The 21,338-nt window shown below is 46.5% G+C and overlaps 3 protein-coding genes across 4 annotated transcripts; 1 reads left to right on the forward strand and 2 right to left on the reverse strand.

Annotated features, from left to right (window-relative positions):
* Positions 1–6,764: 6,764 nt before the first annotated feature.
* LOC120689707 (4-hydroxy-3-methylbut-2-enyl diphosphate reductase, chloroplastic) lies at positions 6,765–10,785 on the forward strand. Its single transcript, XM_039972089.1, has 10 exons — positions 6,765–7,188; positions 7,319–7,515; positions 7,851–8,030; positions 8,158–8,289; positions 8,385–8,459; positions 8,547–8,652; positions 8,748–8,842; positions 9,731–9,916; positions 10,065–10,151; positions 10,279–10,785. The coding sequence occupies exons 1-10, from the start codon at positions 6,933–6,935 to the stop codon at positions 10,342–10,344; spliced, it is 1,380 nt and encodes a 459-aa protein (XP_039828023.1). The 5' UTR covers positions 6,765–6,932; the 3' UTR covers positions 10,345–10,785.
* Positions 10,786–11,110: 325 nt separating this feature from the next.
* LOC120689708 (uncharacterized protein At1g28695-like) lies at positions 11,111–12,826 on the reverse strand. The gene is made up of 3 exons (XM_039972090.1): positions 12,300–12,826; positions 11,804–12,178; positions 11,111–11,719 (listed from the first exon to the last, which is right to left on the reverse strand). Exons 1-3 carry the CDS (start codon positions 12,462–12,464, stop codon positions 11,228–11,230), a joined length of 1,032 nt encoding a protein of 343 aa, XP_039828024.1. The 5' UTR covers positions 12,465–12,826; the 3' UTR covers positions 11,111–11,227.
* A 210-nt stretch (positions 12,827–13,036) lies between these two features.
* On the reverse strand, positions 13,037–20,301 carry LOC120687925. Of its 2 annotated transcripts, none has more exons than XM_039970016.1 (16): positions 19,821–20,294; positions 19,020–19,379; positions 18,797–18,937; positions 18,515–18,647; positions 18,311–18,424; positions 18,065–18,213; positions 17,290–17,382; positions 17,102–17,162; positions 16,652–16,984; positions 16,097–16,223; positions 15,915–16,014; positions 15,539–15,608; positions 15,315–15,467; positions 14,576–14,671; positions 14,009–14,334; positions 13,037–13,593 (listed from the first exon to the last, which is right to left on the reverse strand). In XM_039970016.1, the coding sequence occupies exons 1-16, from the start codon at positions 19,881–19,883 to the stop codon at positions 13,402–13,404; spliced, it is 2,511 nt and encodes an 836-aa protein (XP_039825950.1). In that variant the 5' UTR covers positions 19,884–20,294; the 3' UTR covers positions 13,037–13,401. The 2 variants fall into 2 exon arrangements, 1 of the variants encoding a protein (XP_039825950.1); XR_005680908.1 differs by lacking the exon at positions 13,037–13,593 and adding an exon at positions 14,908–15,136 and having other exon boundaries at positions 14,318–14,334; positions 19,821–20,301.
* Between the last annotated feature and the right edge of the window lie 1,037 nt (positions 20,302–21,338).

Below are 21,338 nucleotides of genomic sequence, written 5' to 3' on the forward strand. Positions count from 1 at the left end.
CTGCAGTCAGCACTTAGCAATTTAGCATAATATAAAATGCTTAAAATGTGATACATCAGAGAGAAACCATAATCTAGCTGATGGATGACAATGATGGATATAGCTAGCACACTTGTAGCCTGCTAACAATGTCTAGAGTTTAAAATGCAGAGTTCAGATCTTGTTACCATTCTAATTCAGACTAGCTATAGTCTGCTAGCTTTTCAGTACCTTATGTTACCAATGGAAACTAGTATGTGTGCTGAAATATTTAACTTGCATTAATTAAGTGAAAAAACTAAACTAGTATGTGTGCTGCACTAGGAGATTGGGTAAGAGGCAACGAATAACATTACTTTCAACCTGCAACCTGTTATCTTATTAGACAAACAGGCCACAATGAAGCATAGATAGTTGCCAAAGCACCAAAGTTATATTCCACTGCCAACTAATGCATGCTGCTCCATTAAGTTGTACAAACCAATAGGCTCAAAGTTTGGCTACCTGAGCAGTCACAGATAACTGATAATGTTTTATCTTACCCGAATAAAACCATTTCAGATAACTGATAAGGTTGGATAATGCTGTATTGCTATGTTACCTAAATATGTGCAGTATTTTTCTGTGGATGCAATTTTTAGCTCACAGGTAACCAAAACCGGCCTACTTGACATGACCAACTTATTCCTTACAAGAAAGAAACAACTATCAACTTGATGCCTGGAAAATACCTTTTAACCCTGATTTTCTTTTCAAAAATTCAATCAACAGTAAGCTTTTGCACCAAACAACTTGAAATCTTTTGATCTCATAGTTGAAAAAAATATGGTCATAAGCATCTACTTAACTCTGTTCTTTCTTAAATTCTCAATCTGTAATAAAAGTTTCTCCTGTTCTGAATTCAGAATAAGAACTTTGCAAATATAAATGATGACATAAATCCAAAGTTAAGCATACCAAGCAAGAATTTGCATTAGAATTAAGACAGTGAAATGTTAATTGATTACAATTGTAAAGCCCATTTACCTTCACTCATCATCTTCATCATCATCTGAACCGAACATCCTTTTTCCACTCATTGGTTCGCCTTCCTCTTCATCATTGAACCCAATCAACCAATCTTTAGTACAAATTAGGGCTTCAAGAGTTTCAGGGGAGAGTGAAGTCCTATCTTTACCAAGGATTCTTCCAGCAGCACTAAATGCAGACTCTGAGGACACTGTGCTCACAGGGATAGCGAGGAAATCTCTAGCCATCAAAGACAAGACTGGATATGCATCTGAATTCTTTTTCCACCATGCTAGAACATTGAAGTTCTCATCTGACCAAAGATAACTGAGTCCTACAATATTTGCATATTGCCTTTTCTATTCCATCTACTACTTCTGACTCTATGTGTTCCCAAACTTTAGCTCTTTTTTTTGATGACCGACTTGACTGATCAGTTGACATAGACTCATGACTCTCTCCAACAAGTTCTGGATTTGCTGAAACCCCTTCCATTTCTAACCAGTAATGATACTGCAAGAAGCCATCAGAAATTAAAGGCTGCAGCACATAAAACTCAGTTTGTATAACATATTAATGATACTGCTTGTGTGCATTTCCTGATCATGGAAAAAAACTAAGCTATTGTCTAGCATATTAACGATACTGCTTGTGTGCCTTTCCTGATCATAGAAAAAAAACTAAACTATTGTCTAGCATATTAATGATACTGCTTGTGTGCCTTTTCTGATCATGGAAAAAAAACTAAGCTATTGTCTAGCATATTAAAATTGTTAGTTTTTACTCTACAAATTGGCAAGACTTAATTACCACCAAGAATCTCATGCTTACTGCAGCTAGCGAATCAAATGTGAAGCCATGAACATTACGAGCTGTGCATGCTAGTAGCAAATAAACATTACGATATGGCATGAACAAACCTCATTAACAGAAAGAACCTATAATTTCTAGTGGAAGCCATTAAAGATTAAAGAATATCAACCACATGCAGCCTGCTTGGATGCGGTAAAAGACGCGTGGAATTTGCATTTGCCCATTCTATGTATAATAATAGTAATGAAATGAAGGTGACCATGGCTTGGCAATGGCACCTGCCCAGCCCAGCCAAGCAACCGGTCAAACCAAGCAGGCAGCGCAGCATGCGCGTTTGGATATCTGGCAGGCATCCAATCACCTCCTCCACCACGGCCACAGCCACGCCCACCACCATAACCCTCTCCTCGCCGGCGGCCGTTGTTGCCATCCATATACCAACCAACAAGGAAGGAGCACGCGCTTACACAACCGCGTCGCCTTCCTCTTGCTCCCGGCCATATAAACCGGCCGGCAGGCACCCACAATACCAAATCAAATCCCCCCCCACCCACCCAAAACCAAGAGATCCAATCGACCAAGACCACCACCATGGGCTCCGCCAGCTGCTCAACAAACTCGTGGAACCTATAATCAGATGCAGGCAAGTTTGAAGCTACGAGGCAATAACAGATCTAGCAAAAGAAGATGGGCCCATTACTTGGATGCGGGAGGGAGAGAGAGCCTGAGGAGCCTGAAAAGGCCCTGCTGCCCCCGGAGCCTGAAGAGCATGAGTAGCGGCTGCAGATCTTGGCGATGGGCGACGGCGGCAGTGGAGGTGGATCTTGAAGATGAGCTGCAGGTGGGGAGTGGCGGCGTGCACGGCCAGCGGGTGACGGGTGACCCCGGAGGAGGCTGCCTTCGTTGGTGTGGAGCACCTTCGCCGGCGTCGCCGAATCCCCGCCTCCCCGCACCCGGCGCCGCCAGCCTCCCCGCACCCGGCGTCGTCCGCCTGCCGCCGAACTCCCCGAGAAGGCGAGGGAGGCCCCGACAGACTCGATGTGATCCTTACCTGTTGTCCACGGGCCAAGCCCTTACTTCCTATCCACGAGCTGAAATGGGCCAAGTCCAAAATCCGGCCTGCGCCGATCCTTTTGAAGCACAGCCCAATCCAATCCTACCTTTTATTTAGAAAAACCCATAACGAGTCCTAAAATCTTGGCCCATGAGTTTGAAGGCCCACGAGGCCCTCGGATTTTCACGGCCCACCGTCAGGCCTAGCCACGTGCCAATACGACTCAAGGCGGCTGAAATTATTACAATCTAGTATACTGTGTGAATTACGAGTGAATTGCATTTGCCTGACAGGATGGCATGGTGGTTGAGAAAGAGAACTGGCTGCCTATATATATATGTATATATATGTATATGTATATGTATATGTATATGTATATATACATATATATACATATATATATGTACATGTATATATATATACATATGTATATGTATGTATATATATACATGTACATATATGTGTGTGTGTGTGTGTATATATATATGGGTACATACACTCCATGGGCCGACTGTGCAAGGCCTTCACCTTCATGCTAGTGTGCTACGGGCGGTGTGGGAAAAAAATGGGCTGACGCCTAGGGCCAAGATCTAGTGGGCAGTGGCCCTACCCTTTCCTTCGCCAATGGAGCATTGTCCGAGCAGCGCTAGCGGAGCAGCCGTAGGATTTCACCCGGTAGTTCACGAGATCAAGGAAGGCACGAAGAAGCCGAGCAAGCTCGACGTACATGAGCATGTTTTCCCAGCTGCTTGGATCACCGATGCCACTCGAAGTTACCTCGGAATAAGCCATGTCGTCGTGCTCCTGTAATAAGAGTTGCAGAAACAGCACTACTATTTGTCAAGGTATAAAATCGCGGGCTAAGACGTTTAACGGAAGCCCTTCCAAAAAGCTATGAGAGCTATAGCGAAAGCTATAGCGGAGCTATCCATTTAGCGGTTTGCAAAAAAAATATGCATAATGTGGCCAATAACATCAGTAATGCAACCAATTTCAGCAAATTTTTCATAGCCATACGTCCATAATACATATAAAATTAGAAGCATAATTGGTCTAACATTCTAAAATAGACTCAACACGTCTCTTGACTGCCTAACTGTGCCCGTGCTGCTTTGTCTATGGTCCACCCTAGTTATATTGATTCTTTATTTCTTTTGGCTACATCTTTAGCGGAAGTAGCGGACATTTATTATCACAAAATCCTATAAAAAACCCTATAGCGGACATAGCGGACAAATATTATATAGCGTAGCGGGAGATTTCTTAAAAAGCTAATAGCGGACAATAGCGAGCTATTAGCGGGCTATTTTGTACCTTGCTATTTGTACTACTAGCGTGTGCGCGCCGTGTGCTGTGGGGGAGTTCGTTTGGACCGTAAAGCTCCAGGGCTGTGCCCCTAAAAATTGGGGACATGTGCGAAACTCTAAAGTGAAGTCTAATATACTAATTAAATAGAATAATCAAATATTAAATATGTTATAGTATATTATATAGAAATGAAATACATCAAGAATTGTATCTTTTTTATTTTTAGTTGTATAGTCTTTACTTAAACATCTAGTCTTTGTTTCTTTTTATGTTTTTGGCTACCGGAATCATATTTTCTACATCGGTTTGTAGAAAACATGATTTCAATCGATCTTTCTAACACAAAAGATGAAAGAACAAAATTATAATCCATTAAAGATTCAAAGATATAAATACATGTGCATCAATACAGTTGGGGAATCAAAGAAATACCTATTTACCTTCTCCTTCCGTTGCTGATCCATTTCCTCTGCGGCTCTGCGCTATTTACCTTCTCCTTCCGTTGCTGATCCATTTCCTCTGCGGCTCTGCGCTCTGCGCTCTGCCTCTGTCTATCCCGGGGTCGTCGTCGCTCATTAGAGGGCCTGTCTGGTTTTTTTAGCGCAAGCTACTATAGCAAACTTTAACCAATAATTAGGGATATTAAATGAAAGAAGTTTACAAAATTAACTTCACAACTCATGCGCTACTTCGTGAGACAAATCTAATGAGGCCTTTGACCATATGATTAGAAGATGATTACTGTAGCCAATTATAAATTAATTACTGTCGTTATATTTGTCGCGCAAAGTTGCACTCATTTGTGAAAAGATTTTACAAATAGATTTTATTTAGTACTGCATGCATGCAAAATTCTTTTTTAGCATAAGTAGTGCAACAAAAACAAACAGGGCCCGAGTGCCCTGCCGCATCTGGGTCCGTCCGCCTACCTCGGCGGCTATCGCCGTGACGATGAATGGGCATGGCAGTCAGAGGAAGTTAGAAACACGGTGCGACTGAACAGCCGGGATTTGTTTTCTTGTGAGGCTGAACAGCCGGGCTAGGAGCTAGGACTCACGGTGTCTTGCTCTGAAAGCCTAATCTTAGTGAGAGTGTCATGAGTAATAAATATGCTGATATGGCATAAGAGAGAGAAAGAAAAGTGTCATGAGATCTGAGAGGAGTGTCGTGGTGATGACACTTCTCTAACTCGGTTACCTAGTTTACAGACTTGGTAACTGTGTCATGACACTCTCCTCTGAGACTAGTTTTATGGGCGATGGTGTTTGCATTTGGACTGGGCAGCTGGCCAGGAAGGAGGCAAGATTGTTTAATGAGCTATTTTAGATTTTGGGGCCCCAGAATATTAGGGGCCCTGTGCACCCGCACAGGTCGCACGCCCCTAGGCCCGGGCCAAGCTTGAAGGAAGCAGGGCGCATGGAAATTCTGAGGGACTTGGACTTGGAGAGCCGAGAGCATCAGAGCATGCCGACATGGCGTGCTTTCGTCAGAACGGATCGTGCAAAACGAACCAGGAGGCGGCGGCACCGATCCAGCGCGGATGAACCCGCCGCGGCGGTTTCCTGTTCGCGCTTCTCCGACGCCATATATGTACCGGGCTCCCGAGCCGCGCCGGCGGCACCCTACCTGATCGCTGAGGGGCCTTGCGCGCAGCCATATATGTACCTCCGCCGCCGCGCTTCGACGGCACGGGGTTGCCGCCGTGGAAGCTCACTTGGGCGATCAGCACGTGCCCCTGACCAGTCTCGCTCGTGGGGAGGACAAGGGCACGCCTACGACGTTTGCAGAGCGTGGAGCCCCTTTTTTTTTTCCAGGCACATGTTGTTGAACCAGGGTTCACGTGTCGCGCGGTTTCAGAAAAAAAAAGGGACGCCGTTTTCCGCCCACGTTGCAGAGGCGTTGGCCGTCTCCTATGGAGCAGCGAGGGTTGTTTGGTCAGCGTGGTAAGCATGTGCTTGGAAGTCGCAGTGTCGCACCGTTTGGCCTTGACCGCAAGCATCGCTATCCTGCCTGTTTCCGAACTACCGCAGTGCTATCCTTTCCGAAGGTAAGTAACAAAGCACGGGGTACGCGTGGCAGGCACAGACCGATTTTTGTAGCTAATCCTGCAGGTACACCACCAAACACAAACAGGAAGAAAAATGCAATCTGAGCAACCCAAAATTTGTGGCGATCCGTGCGTGCCACTGCCCACTGGTCTCACTCTCTCAACACCGCACCATCGCAAAGTGCTGCTCTCACTCACCAACGTGTCAGCCAGCAGTTCCACCGTCCCTGCCACCGGCCCACAAAAATCCGGACCCTCACCTCGCATACCAACAACAACAACAAAATCTTTTGTCCCAAGCGAGTTGGGTAGACTAGAAATGAAATCCAAAAAAATACAAAGATCATGATTCAGATACGTTAACAGCTAGTTTCCAAACATTCTTACGGTCGTGAAAACGTGGCGCCGACGCCCGACCCGACCGGCCGCTCCGGAAATTTCAGCTCCGCTTGGCCCGTCGCCTCCGGCTTCCGCAAGAGGACAGGGACCGGCGGCCCTGGCGGCCGGGCCACGCGCGCCACGGGATATCCCCTCCCCACGTGGGCCCACGTCGTCAGACGGCCACGGGGTTGGCACTTGGGAGCCGGACGGCAAGAGCCGCGGGGATAAGAAAGAGCGCGCGGGGCCATCCCCCCTCCCATTCGCCGTCCGCTTGCTGCCTCCTCCCGCTGCCCCGCTAGCGCTCCCCCGCGGCACCTCTCCGCCACGAGGCCCACGCGCGCGATGGCGACCCTCACCACGCACCTCCGCTCCGCGCTCCTCGCCCCGGGCGGCGGGCGCCGCGGCCGCCGCCGCGCGCCCTCCTCCGTGCGCTGCGACGCCTCCCCGCCGTCCTCCTCCGCGGCCGCGGCCGCGTCGCTCGACCCGGACTTCGACAAGAAGGCCTTCCGCCACAACCTCACCCGCAGCGACAACTACAACCGCAAGGGCTTCGGCCACAAGAAGGAGACGCTCGAGCTCATGAGCCAGGAGTACACCAGTGAGTACCGACCTGCGCTCTAGCGAGCCCGCAGCCGCGGCGACGGGGAGGGGGAGGGGCTGCTTGCGGGCCGATCCGTCGGTTGTTGTCCTGATTGGCTGACGGGGGGGCGCCGGATTCTGTTCCGCAGGTGATGTGATCAAGACGCTCAAGGAGAACGGGAACCAGCACACCTGGGGCCCCGTCACCGTGAAGCTGGCGGAGGCCTACGGATTCTGCTGGGGCGTCGAGCGCGCCGTGCAGATCGCCTACGAGGCGCGCAAGCAGTTCCCCGAGGAGCGCATCTGGCTCACCAACGAAATCATCCACAACCCCACCGTCAACAAGGTAATAACGCCCAAAATCTGCGGACTACCTAACTCGTAATCATAGGTGGTGGGTGTCTCTTACGAGCAGTAGAGATCGCTACTATGTAGTATGAGGGGGGAAATTAATGTACGGTGGTTTCTCTTGTCCGTACAAGAGCACAAATGATGAGATTTTGGCCAATTTTAGGGATAAAAAGCATAATTTTATTGGTCAACATGTTTGTTTTTCAACTCCTGATTCATTAGTCTTGGTTCACTAGTCATAAACTCATAATCTCCACACCTTCCTTTTTTTTGTTGCAAGATGCCATGTACATAACTGACTGACCTGAATTCTTTTGATTGGGCGTGCAGAGGTTGGATGAGATGGGTGTAGAAATCATTCCTGTTGATGCAGGCATCAAGGATTTCAATGTTGTTGAAAAAGGCGATGTTGTTGTGCTACCTGCATTTGGAGCTGCTGTGGAGGAGATGTACACACTGAATGATAAGAAAGTGCAGATAGTTGATACAACCTGCCCTTGGGTTTCAAAGGTATATTTTCCTTTCAGAGACCTCCCCTTGTGTTAAGCCTTTTGTCAGTTTGTGCCACTCGGCACTCATTGATCCTCTAGTGAAAAATTTACTATATCAGGCTGATGAAATTCATAATTCAATATAGGTCTGGAACACGGTCGAAAAGCACAAGAAGAGTGAATACACTTCAATTATTCACGGAAAATATTCCCATGAAGAAACTGTCGCCACTGCTTCTTTTGCAGGAAAGTACATCATTGTGAAGAATATAGCAGAGGTACATCTAATGCGTTTTGTATTCTGCTGTTCTTTCGTACTTTCTATTGAAGGCATCTAAAGATAAGAAAGTTGAAATGTTTTCAACTGTAACAGGCAACCTATGTGTGTGATTATATACTTGGTGGCAAACTTGATGGGTCTAGCTCAACAAAAGAGGCTTTCCTTGAGGTAAGGACTGACGGCTTTACTCGGGCTATATCATTTACTGGCGCTGGAAAGAAATGGCTAACTGAACTGTTTGATACACATCTGCAGAAATTCAAAAATGCTGTTTCTCCAGGATTTGATCCTGATGTTGATCTTGATAAGGTGGGCATTGCAAATCAAACAACAATGCTTAAAGGAGAAACTGAAGAAATCGGTGGGTTATGATGCCAGTCCCTGCTTCCTTTATATTGCAATAAAAAATTGTTTTAGCACGAGCCAATTTTGATTTTAGTTCTTTATGATTTATAGGGAAACTTGTTGAGAGGACTATGATGCAAAGGTATGGAGTTGAAAATGTCAATGATCACTTCATGGCCTTCCTCACTATTTGTGATGCTACCCAGGTAGTGTCCCTTTTCCAACAGATATGTCAGTTTGCGCAACCCAAAGTCTTCTAGCCCGACCTTCAACTCTATTTTTGATATTTCGCGATACATTCCAAACATAATAATTTCTTGATTATTTCAGAAACTGTTGTTTCTATATTATCTTGGTTGCTCCGTTCCTGAATGAAAGATATTTGTACCTAAGGGAACATCATTCTCACTTTTCAAAAAAGTTTCTGTTCCAAAATTGTCCATATTGGCAAAATAGCCATTTTTGTCCCTCAACTTTAACTCAAGGGTCAACTTAGTCGCTTAACTTTGAAATAGCTATTTTCAAGAACTAGATTGGCTGATTTGAAAGTTGAGGGATGAACTTGACGAGGTAAAGTTGAGGGACAAAAACGCCTATTTTGCCATCCTTATTCATGTTTAATAGGCACACCATTGCATGTTCTCATTGATCATTTGGAATGTAGTCACCAAAAATACACACCTAGCACAACCAACCAACACCTACTTGATAAGTACTCTATGCGATATATTTAATAATTGAAGCAACAATCTTATAGCACTAGTTAATCTTTATGTGAGGCTATAATGTGGATCTTTGGTCTGTGTGTGTGCGTGTAGCTTGTAATGTAATGTTTAGAAAAGGGTAGTATGCAGTTGGTGGTAGCAATTAAGTCATTCATGGTCCAATACAGTCCCCTTGCAGCCTGCAAAAGCCTGCAAAAGGAAACTGGGACAGCTATATTGCATATCCTTATCTTAAACTAATGTCAAATGGATCATAGTTGATTTAATTTGCTCTATTTTTGGTTTTTGACAATGTTTCTTTAGGATATAAATATATACTTGTTTTGACATATTCTATATTGATTTATATCCATCCATTTGATACCTCAGGAAAGACAAGATGCTATGTATCAGCTGGTGAAGGAAAAAGTTGACCTTATTCTGGTTGTTGGAGGATGGAACTCCAGTAACACCTCTCATTTGCAAGAAATCGGAGAACTTAGTGGAATTCCATCCTACTGGATTGACAGTGAGCAAAGGATTGGCCCAGGAAACAGGATCAGCTACAAGCTAAATGTACTTCCTAATACCCTCCACTGACGCTTCTTTATTTAACGAAGATAGTGTTTTTTTTAAGAACAAATTTGAAGAGATTTGCGTTGAATAACTAGGAAACAAAAAATGAGAAATAAGAAATTTTTACTGAAATGTGTATGTTTAACAGCATGGTGAACTTGTTGAGAAAGAGAACTGGTTACCCGAGGGGCCTATTACAATTGGTGTTACTTCTGGTGCCTCAACTCCGGACAAGGTAATGTATAGCTGTACTGATCTAGTTTAAGTTCTTTTCTATGTTGCGCTTATACTAGTGTGCATATTATGCAGAATGGATAAATGTAAATCTTTGTAGCAATGATGCGAACGTTCTTCTTATGCAGGTTGTTGAGGATGCGCTTCAGAAGATATTCGAGATCAAGCGTCAGGAAATTTTGCAGGCTGCCTGAATTCTAAGCAGGAAAAGAGTGTAATAGTGATGGCTTGGCGAAGGTTAGTAGAACTGTTGCACAGGCAATGCTTGTACAGTAGATAAGAATGTTACGATTTAGGCATGTATTACCACGAGGCACTGTGCTTGTGCTCGGATTTATCGTCTGGTGGGAAGAAATTGTTGGAATCATTCGTATGGATAACAGTTACATCAGTTGTAACTTTTTGGCCCTTAAATTAGTATCAGAGTAAGTGCCTCTTCCATACGAAGAAAATCTGATGTGTCAGTTCGTGCATTGAGCTCAGATGCAGGATTTCTTGTACCAACACAAGTGCAGAAACGCGGAGTTCCTCTATATAATAAGTTTCTGTCCAGACCAGTCTTGATGTATCATCAGATGTAAAAGAAATTACATTGAAACGTTCATTACTCTAGTGCTTTTCTTTCATTTCTGCAATTCTGCTATCCTACTTTCTCGTATTGTTTCTCTACTTAAATACTCGACATGTCAAACTAGCAGTGCTTGATTCCTTATAAAAAAGACTGATTCCTTATAAAAAAACTTGCAGTCGATGTCCGATGATGGGTCATGCTTTCACGACCACTCTGCAAGTCTGACCTGCAATCTGCAAATGGGCTCTCTTCAAGTTAGGCCTAAAGCAACCTAAAGCAACGAAACATACCTTCCGAAATCACCAACGAAAGTTGTTTCTGGCCTTTTACAGATCAGAAATTCAGAGTTTCTATATCTTTTTCACCATTAGATAGCCTATTTTTGGTTAACAAAAAACAAGTTGTTGAAGTAGTGAAGGATGCTACAATGCTGCTCTGTTAGCTGGGGACTAAAGGCAAGAACAACAACGCCAGACCTCAGTACCAGGCGTTTCTGGTCTCGCCTCTCACGACCACGATCTCACGCACTCCGAGTGCGCCGGCCACCTCATCATGCCCGCCGCCGTCCTGTTTAGCTGCCCGGCGGCGCGGAGGACGGCCCTGAGGTCGGCGACCTTCGCCCGCTTGGTGCGGCAGCAGTTGGCGTGCACGGTGGCCACCTGCGCCGCGTCGCGGCTGTCCTGGCAGAAGCCGCTGAAGCGCGCCGTGTCCAGGACGCGCGCGCGCACGCCGAGCCGCCGGAACGCGCCGCGCCGCTTCATCCGGTTCAGCACGTCCTGCTCCTTCATCCCCGGCGAGGCCCGCCGCGCCGCGTGCCACTCGTCGAACAGCGCCGCCGTCCGGCCGTTGGAGGCCACGAAGAAGAAGCCCGTGTTCAGCTCGTTGCCGACGTAGTCGCGCGCCTCGCCATTGAACTTGTCGGAGCTGATCAGGAGGTCCTCGCCGTCGCCGCGGTCCAGCTTCGGGAACGGGTTCCTCAGCCACATCACGTCCATGTCCTTGCGAAAATTAGCACGCCAAAAATCTAAGCTTGTGTCACGCACATCAGGGCGACGAGCATGAGTGATCTCAGAGGTACGCACCGTGAATATGAAGCTGTAGCCGTGCTTGAGGACGTCGCCGAGGAAGCGGATCCGCCGCCACATCATGCGTATGAACCCGTCCGACATGTAGAGCTGCTCCGACGAGAGGTCGTCGCCGTCCCTCTGCCGGAGCAGGTAGCACCTGAGGCCGGCGAGGCTCCTGCACCGCCGGAAGGCCTGACGGTCCATGGCGACGAAGAGAACGTGGTCGATGAGCTGCGCGGTGCCGTCCCCTTCCCTCATGCTCCGGAGGAAGAGGTCGAGCAGACCGTCCTCCTCCGCGTACGCCTCGTTCAGCACGGTCAGGATCAGCGTCCTGTTCGCGTACGCCGCGCCGCGCAGCGCCACATCCAGATCGTCGTCGGGAGAGAAGCCCTGGCACGTTTTGACAATGCCAAATTGCAAAGGATTAAGCTAGGGTTTAGGTCTGATTAGGATGCAGCAGTAACAATCCTGAGAAGGGACGGATGATTTGAACACTAGAAATTAGACTTGCCGGTGATCGCCGGCGCCATATGTTGTACTTCTGGTCCTTCCCGACGTCGCCGGCCGGAGAAGACGTCGCATACGTGCAAACCACGACGACGACGCAGACCGTGGCGAGGGCCACGACGCGGCTCAGTGTGCAGTGCTCTGGACGATCCAGCATCGACGTGCCCATTATTGGATTGGATCGGTTTGCTCGCTCTTTCTCCTCACTGTCGGAGAGACGGGAGTTCGATCGCCATGGAAGGACGGTGTTGTCCCCGATGAGAACGAGCTAGAAAGCGCGCGGAATCTCATGGGGACGGGGTTTGTTGGTTCGGTTTTTATACAAGAAGATATGTGCATGGGGAGTCATGAGAAGATTGCAGCAAACCTACCCATTTGAACTGACAGTTTATCACGTAAAATTCACCAATAGGTTCCCCAGATCACATACGTGTGATGTATTGAAATGCGTGGCGTCGAATACCCTGTACCAGCCGCTCTTCAGCCATGGCCCTCCAACGCGCCGGCATGAGGAAATCGCCTACAGGTTGCTTCCTAGGCTCCATCATGGCATTGTAACTAACTTTTCAAAACTTCAAGAGCAGCCGCAATGCAACATGATCACACAACAATCCCTCCCACTTAAAAGACCATCGTATTGGCTGTTGGGATCACGGATTCTATAATGAATTTTATCCAGAAGGGAGTTAGGCCATCGTATTGTTGGGATTTGCTTCAGGCCAACGACACTTGAAAGGCCAAGAGACACAACACAGGGGCTCTCATTGAAATGATTCTGTTAAGGATCATGGATTACAACACACATCAACCTTTACATTCCCTTCACTACTTCTGAAGCGAAAACAAAGAATCTACCATCCACCTCCATCTCCCACAACTCCCCTCTTCCAGTCAGACTAACCTTCTAACAAAGAGCCCACTCCAACACAGCTTGTACACCAGGCACCCATCTTCAGGCGCCTAGGTGAAATGGACCTCCTACTTCCCGTATCCTACAATTGGGAAGTAGTGGATGAAAAGGAAAAAAAGAAAAGAAAACAGTCAATTATACTTTACACAATTGCTGAGCTTCTTCCACAGCAGTAAGGGGAGAAGCTCGGGAGAAGTTATAGCCAGAAAGATTTCTTCTCGCCATATCCTGTGCAAGGAACACCTTTCTCCTCCTCTTCCCTCTTGCTAAAAAGGGTCTGGTCTGAGCAATCCAGACCCGCTCCACAAGCGGTATTGTACAATTCGCATGCAGAATAGCATACCCGAAGCCTGTTGTCCCCATCCTCGTCACACCGTTGAATCGAGATCTGATAAGAGGAATTTAATCAGGACAAGTTTATTCATTGCTAGATGACTAATTTTCTAGTCACACAAAACATTATCCAGTATTCTCCAAATGACAAAAGTGATATAATTGATGGCACTAGATTAATAACATAGTAAGGACAGTCATATACTAGCAATTAGCTTAAATAGAACCAAAGTTAACATAAGATGCATCCTGACATCTATTTTGTAAACATGCTTATCTAAAGTGCCGCTTGTTGGTTGACTTAAGATGAAATGTGCGCACTTCCAGTTATTGTTTTTTTGTTTCCAGAAACAGTGCACGGAAGCACCTAATCATGGAATGAGTACACAATAGCAAGCTTAATTCAAAATGTTTGAAACAAAAAGTACAGGGAAAATCATGATAAGAGAAATGGTGGAAGAAAGCAATACCCAGCAGGCCAGCCGCTTCGCAGCTGCTGCACAATTGGCATTGTTGAAGAAGTTAAGAAAGGTCCGTGCCGTCCGTCCACTTGGCATCAACCTATTGTAATTTGGCACCAGAACTACAGCTTCAAGCTGTTGTAGTATGCTGAGTTCACTTGGTGCACAATGCTGCCCATCCGAATCTCTAACAAGTACATCATGACACATTGACAGGCTGGGCAGTATTGTAGAACCCTTTTGACAAGTGTAGCCCGCATAATCTGAACAACGGAACTCACATTTACCATTATCGCAAACCCCTCCATGCAAACTACATTGTTCATCACAGACCGCTGCATAAGAAGAAAGGAGGATGTTACTTCTTGTTTACATGAATAAGAACAGAGCAACAATTCTGAGCAAAAACAAAATATAACTTGAGCATAAGGCATGTCTTTTATCATGCCAATTCAAAATCCCTACTGTGATAACTGTCAAGCAAAATCTTTCACCATATCATGTATCTCAAGAATCCAACTCAACAAGCAATGTGTCCATTTAGTAAATAAAAAAAATCAGTAGTTAAAGCCTCACCTGTTGAACAATCAATCCCTGTCCATCCATTTTGACATTCGCAGATCCCATTAGCTTTGCATATACCATGGCCACTGCACTTGTCTGGACAAGATCCTATTCACCACACCAAACAGTAGTTAGTGAATTTGTGAGGTATACCAGAATGAATACTACAATATATCAGAAGGCAGCGAATGCGAAATTTTTAACAGCTTTCAAACACCAGAACCTTGCTACATCTCATTGTAGGTTTTGCAAGAACCAACACATCCTATGTAGTGCATATTACAAATAACAAATGGCAATATACATGAAGCAAACAACAAAATGACGCGTGCCACTTCTCTCACCTAAACTATTATTCGGTGGTATTGCTTGCATCCAAAAATATCCCTTGAACACCCAATTCATTTATCACATATAGATGCCACTTTGGAATGCTTACAGTCAAATGTTGGGAGCTTTGACCACTCAAATACAAACAAGCACTACCATATGTCATGGAAATCAATATTTGTAGACTTTTCATTAAAGTAATTCTGTAACATATAATTTCACGATCTTTACTAACATATTGCTCTGAAACAATGAAAAGAACATTGTAATATTGTATCAAAATGGTATTAGTGACTAGAATTATATCTTCATAGGAACTGCAACAGTTTTTGACATTAGAGAAGATGCCAAAAAAGAGTGATGTTTAGCAGGAAAAAAATAAACATCCACTTTGATCATCGGGGGAATAAAATATACTCACTTCTGCTGCAGTCACGTCCATGAAACCCAGGGAAACACTGACAGGTCCCATCGATGCAGTCACCATTAAAACTACACGATTTGGGACACTGGCCAGTCACAAGGACTAGTACAGTATTACACAACTCATGATACGCCGGGCAAATTAATTCCCCTTCAGCATAAAATAAACTTGTATAAGAAAAAGATATACTGATGTGATACACCTTAGGTAACAACACTCACCATTAAATCCTGGGAACTGAACAGGCCCACCGGCTTGTGGACATGACTTCCAGATTCCATCAACAGCAACCTAAACAGCATGAATTTCCAAAAACAGGACAAGGTAAACATTAGAAAAAAGTTAGGAAGCTACTCAAGAGCTTCAGATATTGTGATATACCTAATTAGGAAAAAGTTAGGAAATAGAAAAACCAATATTGAAACTGTCGCAGGGGTGGTCATGATGTTTACTACTATATTTATGGTAATCATGATGAATATCAGAAAAATCACAAAGCCACTCCAAGAAAAGAAAACTCAGCACTAGAAAAGGACAACGGGATCCAAAGAATGCAAAGTAAGCGTAGTGCAAACTGGCAGAATGAAATATATTCACCTCTAATGAGTTGTTTGTGCAGCGATGCTGATAACAGCCATTTCCTTGGGTCATAGATCCACGGACAAAGCCTGTTCGCACTAGAGTTGAGGCCATGCACCTGCTTATTAACAAATTTATAATTACAATGCAACTAGTGAATGTAGTTGAACATATATCGAAATTGTAGTCTGTGACCTCACCTTGAGTTACTTCCTCGCACTTCACCTAACATTCTGTCAGGTGCTCGTGCGCTATTTACATCAGTGCATGAACCATCGGAATAAGCAACATAATATGTGCAGTAATCTGCTAGTGAAGACTGACCACCTGCAACATCAAATCCCAAACATATATCATATGCAATAGAAGAAAGTGCAGCATACTAAATAGAGACTTTAATTCAATTAAAAAGAGGATAAGAAAGAATGGTAGCTCAAGACATCACGACAGGAGACAACTTCCTAGATTAGACAATAGTGTGATAGTGTTAAACAAGTACCCTTGTTATTTAGAAAAAACATAGAATGCTGAATCGTGGCCTTGATCTCCACAACTCAACCAAACTTTGTACACAATTAGCACAGACAAAAATAAAAAGGGTGCTTATTTGTGACTGGAAGAGTAGGAACGAGTGTAAGACTAGTACGGAGTTAAACAAAAAGGGGAAAACAAACAGAGCTTAAATTACTTTCAAGTTTCCACATCTCTTAACATCCTTTTTAATTAAGGTAATCCAATGCTACATTTGGGCATACCTTTATTGGCTTGGGGAAAATACTGAGCCCATTTGGGCAAGTCCCCACTATAGCTTACTATAGGGCAGTAACCCTCTGCTTCTCTATTATATGTGCATCCTGATAGTTGAGTTGTGTTGCAGTGGTATGCCCCTTTCCACGAATTGCAAGGAGATATAGCAAACTCTGTTCCCTGATTCCGGCCCCAATCTAAATGCTCAGCCATGCTGTAATTAGCTTGATACCATCCACTGTCCTCCAATAGTGCTAAAGTCATTCTTGAAACCACCGATCTTGTATCCACTGACCCAGTCATGATCTCATTCATTAAGAGTCTTTTCTCCCAATGTGAACCTAATAGTATGCCAAATGTCAAAAAACAAATTGAAGGTGTTTGGAAACTTGCGTAATACAAATATATATCAGTGAATCCAAGAATCAAACTATAAAGGAATCGTGCTAGATATCTACCTGAGGTACCCCTGCCTCCCCCATCCTCCAATTCCAACCCAGTGAAGTTTTGGGAAAATGCCTAACATAAGAAAGAAAGGTCAGTTAAAGCATTTTTTTCCATGGAAAAAACATGAAAATGGAAAAAACCGCAGCCACAAATGATTCGAAAGATTTAACAGTCTTTCACATCTTTAGTTACAACTTACTCCATAGTGATGTCTGGAGTGCATTACTACTCGAGGTAGGACAACACGAGTAACCATTCTTCCAAGCTTTTCATCCAAAGTCTGAACAGTAACCTGAAGGAACGAGTAGAAAAACATTGAAAGAGGGGAATAATCTATCAAGATAAAGAAAGTATTTCAACACAGTTTTCATTTTTCAGGAAGAGGACATTTTTCGAGTAGAGCAATACTGGGAAATAAGGTCTGGTGCCACACACACAAGTTCCCAAAGCTCCAGATGATTCAAACCATTCTTCACAAATGCTGGCCCGATACACTAAGCATGCCATGTTGCGTGGAATTTTATTCTTTTCCTCCAATAAACATTCACAAAGTTATCCTGAAACATTTGCAGGCTGGCATTTTACCATAAATTGGTGAACTAGTTGCCCAACTGACAGAAGCTTACATGCCTTTCCCAGCTTGCTTACAGTTATCTCATAAGCCAAATCACAACGATTATTATAGTATAAACACCCAATAACATCATTTTTCTATATGATAACCAAAAGGTTTTAACTTAACTTCCAATCCTGCAACTTATAAGCACTTTTATGCTTGAAGCCTATCCAAGCCCTCATATTATGCTCATAGGGTAACTGCCAAATAGCCTATTCAACAAATGGGCTAAGCTGACATTGTCCATCGAATTTTTAGCGTTCCAGTCATGGGGAGTTCTGAGCATTAGGGTTTCTACTCTCTATTAAGCAAAAGAAAATATTTCGGGAGAATAGTGAGCAAAGACATTGCTTAGCACCTGACCACGTCTCCTCTTCCTTTCATCACGAAAATGTGTGAAGGCATGAGGATCAAATCCTAGAACATGCATGACCTCATGTATTAGAGTAGCTGAAAGTAATGTTTCTGCTTCAGCTGTCAAATGACGAGGGGCCACATTAACATGTCCTAAAAGCAAATGGAATGTACACATTGGGTCAGAACAACATTATAAGATCCCCCCGCATTTGAATGTTTGTATGCAAGTGTGTGTTGGTTGACAAACCTGCAATGGCTCGACCCCACTGATCACGTTCGCAGGCCACAGCCCATGCAAGGGTGTTACCTGTCGTCGGTCTTGTTGTTACTAAGAGGACTAAATCGGCATTAGCAACACCATCTGCGATTCAAGAGAGATTCATATGACAATATTGAGTCAGGCAATCAGAAGGCAAGATTGAAAAAACGACTCATTGTGACGATGCATTACCTTCAACATATGCATGGGGTAGTTGCACACCTCCATCCTGACCACAAGCTGAGTACCCACTGAGCCGCAGGTTCCCCTTGACAGGTTCAACAGCTAGAGCTTTTCTAAACCACTCTACTGTTTGTCCCAGTGCCTGTCAAATGGCTCAAATAACATACAAAACAGAAGTCAACAACACATGGGGATAGTAAAGTTCCATCTTCTATAATAGTCATCAAGTCAGCTTGGATTGTTTTTAACTGAAACTAAAGAGAGGGACAAGAAAAGGCACAAGAATTGCACCTTCCGGAGCCGTTGCTTCTTGTCCTCCCCAGCTATGTCCTCAAGGGTGCAATTATACCAGCAGTCTCCCACCAGTGGTGGATCGCCATGAGGATCGCATATAGGTGTTCCTGGTGCTGACAGTACAGGAGGCTCGCCAAGCTACCAAATAGAAACATCAAAATTAAAGCTACAGTTTACAAATAGCTGCTGACGCGATGAAAAGCTAATGCGACAAACAGACCTTTACGATGTCACCAACTCTTTTACAATCCCGGTCAGGCGAGTGCCCGACAGCATCGTAATTGAGGTATATGCGTATTGGCTTCCTGACATTCCTCTGTGGAGCACGCGAAGACGACAAACTCAACAAGTGCCGTCCTCTTACGTGCTCCGCTTTTTCTCGAGACTCATGGTACACCTGTGGCATGACAGAGTACTCCTTCCGCCCAGCTCGTCGCCGCTGATGTAGGATCTCGTCATGGATGCAAGAGTGGCTAAGGTAAACATCCTTTTCTCCAGCTTCCACGTCTTGCGGAAGCAATGCTTTGCTTTCGCCAGAATCCGCACCAGCTCCTTGAGTACAGACTAGAATCAACGCAATCTGCAGCAAGAGAAAAGAATGCAAGGAAATCGTCAAGATTAATGCAAAAGCGCAGCTCCTTTCAGAGGCACTTGACTTGACCGCAACCTATAGGAACCCATTAATATTCGCAACTTGAGAAGGGAAATATCAAGAAATCCACAAAAATGATCAGACTCCGATGTAAGTATACTTGGTTGTGGCCCAAACATCGAAAAATAGCTCCGAGGAAACACTTCTTGCCCCCAACAGTGCGGAGCGAAACAGTAAAACCCTACGTAGCAGCAAAGCCGAATCTCCCAAATCAGCCTCAGAGAACGAGACGCGCATCAGCCCATACCAAATCCGCCTAGAGCCGGCTCAAAGCCCCCCGCGATTTCCCGGCCATTCCGCCCCAAATCCACCTGCTCCGTGCACCCCGCTCCCGACGCCCGCCCGCACCGGATCGAGGCAGCAGCTCACCTCGACGCTGACGAGCCAAAGCACCCTCCCGCGCCCGCCGCGGGGCGGTGCCCCGGCCTCCATGTGCGCAGCCGCCGCCCGCAGCGCCCCGCCGCTCCCATTCACAGCCCCGCCCGCGACGCCGCGGCCGCGAGCCTCCGCCTCATCGTCCCGCGCAAGAAATCCCAACCCCTCCCCGCCTCCGCCCGCCGCCTTAACGCCCGCGCCGCCTGGAGCGGGGGGCCCACCGCGCCCTCGTCGAGCCCCCGCCGCGGGACCCGCGCGCCGAGCGCGAGCGCGAGCGCAACCACCGCCGCGCCTCGCCCGGCGTCCGGCCGCTGGAGAGCGGATCGATGCCGCCCGGAGCCACTAGGGTTTGGTGCCGCCCCGCGGCAGCTGCCCCCGCCCGACGCGCAGAGTGAGGGGGAGGCAGGAGGCGACGCGGGGGAGAGGTGAGGGGTGCGGGAGTGGTGGTGGATTTAGTCGTGAAGGCTACTAGCAGCCGAGGGGGCAGTGAAGAGGGGGAGAAAGGCAGCCAGCCGCGCCCCAACAAAGCCGCGTGATATAGGAGTATTATTAAACCGGAAAAACTAATTACTGCGATTAATTATCCCCCCCTCTCTTCCTCCTTTCGCTGCCCGGTAGGGCTTCACGGCCGCGGCGTTTGCACCCGGGGAGTTGAGTTACGAGAGAGGGCTCGGGGTAGGGGCCTATTTACCGCCGCGTGCCACCCGGTTCGGCCTGCCCGGCCGTTTGGTAGCGCGCGCACGAGTCTTCGGGCGGGGATTCTGACGGGACGGAGGCCGCCGGCCTCGGTTCTTCGTACCGTGCGGCGAGTCGGCAGCGAGGGCAGCAGCATTCCACCCGTTTTGAACGAACAAATTGATGAGGTCTTGGTTGCCATCTGGTTCGGCGGATTCCGTTGAGCGCCCCCTAACTTCCTGTCCTTTTTTCAGAGACGGGAGCAGCACGAAATCTCCTGGTTTCTTTTTTGGCAAACTTTTACTCCTGCAATTGCAGCCGCGCTTTAAATGTGCCGTTGATTAATCGGCCTTGTGAGGAAAGGGATTCGAATCGAGTACGGGCACGTCCAAGTTCTACGCGAGCCGTATGAATTCGTAAACCAGCTCGTGCCCCGTATTTACAGGTGTACGCGCGCGTGCTTGGCTTGGGGATTTGGTTTTTTCCTGTCCATCCTGAACGGCTGAACCGCACGTCCCCGCCCGCGTCCCATCACGGGTGACAACGCCGCGCCACTCGCCTCCTCCACCACCACCACCGGCGGCCGGCCACCGGGCCGATCGCCGTGACGGCCGCGTGGCGGCGGCCCGTGCCGCCCACCGCTGCGCGCGCGAGGGGAGGCCCGCGGGGTGAATGATGCGGGGCGCTGAGCTGGACGACGACGGAGTGGATGGTTGGGTAGGCTCCGCTGCGCTGCATCAAATCGGCGTCACCGAACAGGGACACAGCGCCGTTGCGGGCCACCTAACCCAACCACGTCTAGGTCATGTTTGATTTGCAGCGTGTTAGTGAATAGTA

Source organism: Panicum virgatum, chromosome 9N (assembly GCF_016808335.1).
Source record: "Panicum virgatum strain AP13 chromosome 9N, P.virgatum_v5, whole genome shotgun sequence".
In the NCBI taxonomy this organism is placed as follows: Eukaryota; Viridiplantae; Streptophyta; class Magnoliopsida; order Poales; family Poaceae; genus Panicum; species Panicum virgatum.

Excerpts from the sequence above, each read along its gene's own strand:
- LOC120689707 (XM_039972089.1), top strand. The coding sequence starts at position 6,933 with ATGGCGACCCTCACCACGCACCTCCGCTCCGCGCTCCTCGCCCCGGGC. Across the intron at positions 8,843-9,730 it reads CTATTTGTGATGCTACCCAG|GAAAGACAAGATGCTATGTA; the intron begins GTAGTGTCCCTT and ends TTGATACCTCAG. Across the intron at positions 9,917-10,064 it reads GGATCAGCTACAAGCTAAAT|CATGGTGAACTTGTTGAGAA; the intron begins GTACTTCCTAAT and ends TATGTTTAACAG.
- LOC120689708 (XM_039972090.1), bottom strand. The coding sequence starts at position 12,464 with ATGGGCACGTCGATGCTGGATCGTCCAGAGCACTGCACACTGAGCCGC. Across the intron at positions 12,179-12,299 it reads TATGGCGCCGGCGATCACCG|GGCTTCTCTCCCGACGACGA; the intron begins GCAAGTCTAATT and ends AAAACGTGCCAG. Across the intron at positions 11,720-11,803 it reads GCTACAGCTTCATATTCACG|GACATGGACGTGATGTGGCT; the intron begins GTGCGTACCTCT and ends AATTTTCGCAAG.
- LOC120687925 (XM_039970016.1), bottom strand. The coding sequence starts at position 19,883 with ATGGAGGCCGGGGCACCGCCCCGCGGCGGGCGCGGGAGGGTGCTTTGG. Across the intron at positions 19,380-19,820 it reads TTTGGCTCGTCAGCGTCGAG|ATTGCGTTGATTCTAGTCTG; the intron begins GTGAGCTGCTGC and ends CTCTTGCTGCAG. Across the intron at positions 13,594-14,008 it reads CGAAGCGGCTGGCCTGCTGG|ATCTCGATTCAACGGTGTGA; the intron begins GTATTGCTTTCT and ends TCCTCTTATCAG.